Source organism: Ammospiza caudacuta, chromosome 1 (assembly GCF_027887145.1).
Source record: "Ammospiza caudacuta isolate bAmmCau1 chromosome 1, bAmmCau1.pri, whole genome shotgun sequence".
Lineage (NCBI taxonomy): Eukaryota > Metazoa > Chordata > Aves > Passeriformes > Passerellidae > Ammospiza > Ammospiza caudacuta.
Window position 1 is genome coordinate 116209095 of NC_080593.1, and position 5550 is coordinate 116214644.

A 5550-nucleotide genomic window follows, 5' to 3' on the forward strand; every position below is an offset into this window, starting at 1 on the left:
ACCCGCGAGCCGGGCCCGCGCCGGGGAGGGGGGGCATTTTGGGGGGAGAGGCGGGCGCTGATTGGCCGAGAGCGGGGGAAAGGCGGGCGCTGATTGGCCGAGCGCGGGGGAGCGGGCAAGGCGCGGGCAGCGCTCCCTTGGGCTGGCCGGGGGCGCCGCCGCACAGCGCAACGGCTCGTGAGGGAAGGAGGGAGCGGCGAATGAGGGGAGCGGGATGGAGCGGCGTGTGCTCGGCGCGCAGGGTTCGCGTATCGTCCTGAGTAGGGCACGGCGGTAAAGAAGAGCTTTGAACTGACAGCCGGCGGCCAGAGGAGAGGGGTGTTCTGCCCGGAGGAGGGGAGGCGGGAGGATGGGCGGGGGAGACGCGGGCACCGAAGTGTTTCCATCCGAGCGGGTTATATAAAGTCAGCGTGGGTGTTACGTAACCGTCCCGGCGCTGCCGCGGTGTAGGAGTAGAGAACGAAGTTAGGAAATAAATAAAATCGTGAAATGTGCGGGTCACGCGAAAGCCCAGAGTGTGCAGGGCAGGGACGGCGGGGAAGGCGGAATGAGCCTGGAGGAGCTCCGCGGTCCAGCGCCTTCCCCAAGCTAAGGATTGACCGACCCTGCCGGTACCGAATGTAAAGCCCTCTTGTGTGAGCCGGCCTGGTCACACAGGAGGCGGGCAGCAGCATTTCTGCACAGTGCGGGACCCAGACACAAAGGTAAGGCTGCATCTGTGTTTATGGGTAAGTAGGAGACAAGTGAAGAGGTGTCAAAGGAGATTGGTCCTTGAAGTGCCACAGCTGAAAGAAGATCGGTGGGACTTCGCGTCGTTTAGGTGTGTTTAAGAGGCACCCGGCAAGTCAGAGGTACAGCCAGGTGTAAGCAGATACAAAACTGTTCCAGTTTTGAACAGCAGGAAAAACCGAAGGCAGAAATGGTGTCAAACCCAGCCAGCTGTACCTAGATCTGCCCAAGTGCTGTCAGTCCAAGGGCTGCTCTGTTAATCAGACTACTTTCATACAAGTAACTTCTGTCAGTGGGTGCAAAGTGTCTCTCCATGTGCTATTTGTTTGCCAATTATTCCTGTAAAGAACAACCCATATAGTACAAGTAATTTCAAAACTACGGCTAGAAGTATTTATCAGGCAGCTTATATTTGTGGCATATTACCAGAAACAGACTTTAAGGAAGACACAGGTCTTTTGTGATGGGGGCTATTTTCCCCTCTGCTCACACATTTGTTTCTCAAGGAAGTAGGCTTGACACAATTTGTTCCCATTAACTCACTCACCTCCCTTCAACCAAAGCTCTCAAGCCTAACAACTGGGGGGGTCAGAATCCTTGCAAGGCATTAAATTTAAGGAAATTGAAAGCCTCTCCTATCTTGAGTACAAAAGCTCAAGCTTTGGTCAGTTTTAAGTCTTAGCAAACATAAACAGGACTTCAACCTGCTTGCAGAGAACCACCACTGCTTGTTTTAATTAGAATTCAAGTTCTCTCTTATGCTTGAAGCAGAAGCAGCAACCTGATCCTTCATGGATTAAACAAAACTGATTTCTGTGACTCTGAGCTTTGTTTTGTTGGTTTAAGGATTCATCGAAGTTCCTTTGAGAGACTTAAAAGCAGCAATAAAAATGGCTGTTTTGTTGCTTTACATATGAAGCTTACTCTTAGCAATAACATCTATGGCAATCTGAACCTGAAAAGACCATTAGGGAGTTCCATAGTTCCGTTTTGTGACTCTACATGCACATCAAAAGAATAAACTTGTTAATTCAATGTGTTCACCACAAATTAGGAAGTTTTGTAACTAGCACCGCCCCACGAGGATCCTTTGATTGTGACACACATGGGAAGAAAAATAAATTCAAATAAACTAAGCGTTGGTTCAGTCTTACACAGCAAGAACCAAGAACTGAAAACTTGGTAATTTTACCTAAATATAAATTTTAATGTAGGTTCTGTGTATAATGTCTGTGTATAAACTAGTGTTTCAGCCAAAATCAAACCCTAAATTATTGAAAATATATTTTTCATAAAGTGCTGCACAACCATATAGCTGCCAGACCCCAATAAAACAAGGACACCCAGGTTAAATTTTCCTGGTATTTACAGCTGGCATATTCTTCCTCAAATATACAGTCCTCTCACACAGCATTCCGATTGTGGTTTCTGCTGTCCTCCTTGACAAAAACCATCACAGAACTATCTCTGGGCACACACATAAGAAAAGAAACAAGCAATGAAAATTTGTAAATCAACTTTATTCAAGGATGACCATGGTTTAGGCATCGGCAATAGTAACTTCAACTTCTACGCCTGGCTCGATGCTGATGGAGGTGATCTGCTTCACGATCTCCGAAGGGCTGTGCAGGTCGATGAGCCGCTTGTGGATACGCATCTGGAAGCGATCCCAGGTCTTGGAGCCCTCACCACAAGGCGTCTTCCTGGTAGTGATCCGCAGGGTCTGAAAAGTCAAATAGGGGCATCGAGCTGATGCACTGAGAGGAGCAACCTACCATCACATGGAAAGATGATCACCTACAAATGCTATATAGTATCTATGCCATTAGGAAGTTACCTATTAAGTTATAATAGGTCTACTGGTGTTAACACTCCTTCCCTACATATATAATTTCATTTAAAAAGTGAGCTTGTTAAAATAAATTGAACAGGAAAGCCCTTCCAGATTCAACATGTTTTGCACTAAACAGTTACCCTAGTGTCATAGCAATGTGTGAAATCATCTTTTTACACTGAGTCAACCTCAGTTTAGTAGCATTGCTTTTTACCTCACCTTTTGCTCTTTAAAAAAACATGTTTTTAAGCACACAGTTGCAGGAAGAAAATTAACTTTTAAGACAGGGAAACAATGTCAAGTACCTTGGTGGGCATGCGAACAGGTCCCTTCACCTTCAGGTTTTTTTCCTTAGCACCTCTGATCAGGTCAGCACAGACTGAAAAAAGACACGCAATAGCTCAGGTTTGCAACTATTTAACTTGCTTGATTTTTTGAGCAAGTATTTCAAACAAGATGTTGGCTCAGAATAGCGTATGAGTGATCACTGCCATTCATTTTAAGCTTTCTCCTCATAGCCAACCACGTACAACTGGAAGTGTTGTGACACGATGAGCAAAGTCATGGTGCAACAATAATCAGAAGCCATTACTAGATGTTTAAACCATATTTAAGCTGCTATCAGCCTGAAGATCCTGCAAATAGCAACTTTTTTTACATTTTTATTACATGATTAAACACTGGCAAAGCTAATTCCTAAACAAGATTAAATATTTTTAAAGAATGTCACACTAAACTCTTCATAACACAAATGACAAAATATGGAGAAACCAGTGCCTTTCAGTTCTTATACATTCAAAGTGTGATAACTACTTCAAAATTCTCCATAAGAACTAAAGGGAAGAAGAAGCTGCACTCTTACATGAGTCATGACGTAAGTTTTGCACATAATGAAAACCCCCCAAACACTAACTTTCATTAAAAATGAAATCAGAATTTACTTTCTGGTGTATGAAGCACTTTGGGCTGGCTTTGCAAGCTGAGACACGTACAAAAAGGCAAACAGTAACAGCTTTAATTACAACTGGTTTAAATACACTGTATTTTGCAATGCCTTACATGGCACCTATTATTCATTACATGACAAGCTCTCCAGGTAAGCAGAGAAGCACACTCACCCTTCTCCAGTGATTTTACATTGCGACTTGTCAAAGTGATTCTAATGCGATGAATCGCCACCTCTTGTTCCACAGGTGCTTTGCCAGTATCCTTAAACGCCTAAAATATTGAAGTTACAAGTATCAGACACTGCAGTGAACACCAACTAACACTGTCCACTGCCTCTTAAAAACAGATCTCCAAAGTGTAAAGAACAATTTAGCTATGGGACTAGAAGAGCTATCTGAAGGGCATGGCGGCATGGTGGAAATAATGGGAAGAGAATGAAAGGGCAAAGTCCTAACTCTAAGGAAAAGCAATCTTTTAGTGTCTGACTACATCTCAGGGTGGGAAGCTGCAAGCACACCCTTCCCTGGTTTGCCTATATACAGCTGGCACCAACATTCGTTTTCCTCAAAAAAAAAAAGTCAGTCTTTGTGTGTCTTACAACTTTACCTCAGCACAAATGAAACAGCAAAGACTTGATCAATAAACCTGCAACAACTCACACCACAAGAACAAAAAGGGGCACCTGCGCAGAAAGACTAATTCGGCCACTCGGGAAACTGATTTGAGGAGCTTAAGCAATTAAACACTTGCAAATAATGAGACATTAATGTCAGTTAAATGAGCTGATGAAATAGGAATAAAAACATGGACAAAGGTCTTAAGAGAAATGAAATATATATTTACATATGCTTCTATAAAAATGTAAACAGGGGGGTTGCCCAGAGGATGGAGCCAGGCTCTCCTCGGTGGTGCCAACCAGTAAGACAGGAGACAACGGGCAGAAACTGATGCACAGAAGTTCCACCTGAACACGAAGAACATTTTTACTGTGCATGTGACTTAGCACGGGAACAGACTGCCCAGAGAGGCTGTGTATGGCCTATCCCTCTCTGGAGATGTTAAGAGCCGTCCGGGCTCAATCCTGGGCCATGTGCTCTAGGAGGACCCACTGCGCTCCCTTCCAACGCGACCTACTCTGTGCTTCTGTGAAACGCGGCATGTCACACCGGCCATGAGGCGCGAACTGCCGCATTCAGTGACCGCGTTCGCTAACAAGGGCGGCCTGTGAGGGCAGACACGAGGCCGGATCAGCGCCGCTCACGCCGGGCTGGGGCCGCCTCCCCTCCGCCTGCGCTGCCCCGCGGGGCCGCCCCCAAAAGGAACGGCACTGCCGGACCCCAGGCCGCCCCCGAAAGGAACGGCACTGCCGGGCCCGCAGGCCGCCCTCCCTGCCCGCCGGCTCGGGGTGAGCTCCGGAGCTGCCCCGGCAGCCGAGGGCCCCCGCGCACGGCCGGGAAGCGCAGCGCTCTCCCGGGGCCGAGGGCCTGCACCGCCCGGGCCCGCACGGTGCCCACGCGGCGGGGCCGGCCCGGCGGCCCCGCTCCCTCCCCCGTCCCCGGCACTTCCCCCGCCTCACCATGGCGGCAGCGGAGCCTTCCTGACCGACTTATTCCCGGGCTCGGGCGGCGCGGGGCCCAGCGAACAGCGGTGAGCCAGGAGGCGGCGGCGCGGAGAGGCGGGCGCGGCGGCGGCGGGCGCTTATATAGCGGAGCGGCGCCGCCTCCATCCGGGCGCCGCGGGACCTTTCACCCGCCCGCCGGGCGCGGAAGCCGCGGAGGCTCCGCTTCCTGCGGGGATGGATGGGCGGATGGCGGCCCTGCAGTCCCGGGCATGGCGAGCGGAGCGGGACCCGGGGCCGGCACCTCCTGTGCCCCCTCCTCGGGCTTGGCCCGGGCTGGCCTGCGGGGCACAGCGCCCTTCCCGCTCGGGTCCCGCGGGCATCTCGGGCTCCCGCCTGCCTTTCCCGGGAAATTCCGGCGTTCTGCTGGGGGAGGGCCGGGATTTGGCGCACAGGCGAGGCTTCATCGCTTCCAGGGACA

The 5550-nt window shown here is 49.8% G+C and overlaps 1 protein-coding gene and 1 non-coding gene across 2 annotated transcripts; both read right to left on the reverse strand.

The window, feature by feature from the left end:
• Nucleotides 1-2228: 2228 nt before the first annotated feature.
• Nucleotides 2229-5229, reverse strand: RPS20 (ribosomal protein S20). Its single transcript, XM_058813846.1, has 4 exons — nt 5088-5229; nt 3682-3781; nt 2869-2942; nt 2229-2452 (listed from the first exon to the last, which is right to left on the reverse strand). Exons 1-4 carry the CDS (start codon nt 5088-5090, stop codon nt 2270-2272), a joined length of 360 nt encoding a protein of 119 aa, XP_058669829.1. The 5' UTR covers nt 5091-5229; the 3' UTR covers nt 2229-2269.
• Nucleotides 3021-3084, reverse strand: LOC131569263 (small nucleolar RNA U54). The gene has a single exon (XR_009275777.1). It is a non-coding gene; the product is annotated as a small nucleolar RNA U54 (small nucleolar RNA).
• Nucleotides 5230-5550: the final 321 nt, after the last annotated feature.

Excerpts from the sequence above, each read along its gene's own strand:
- RPS20 (XM_058813846.1), bottom strand. Across the intron at positions 2,943-3,681 it reads TGTAAAATCACTGGAGAAGG|TCTGTGCTGACCTGATCAGA; the intron begins GTGAGTGTGCTT and ends GTCTTTTTTCAG. Across the intron at positions 2,453-2,868 it reads CTGTTCGCATGCCCACCAAG|ACCCTGCGGATCACTACCAG; the intron begins GTACTTGACATT and ends TTGACTTTTCAG.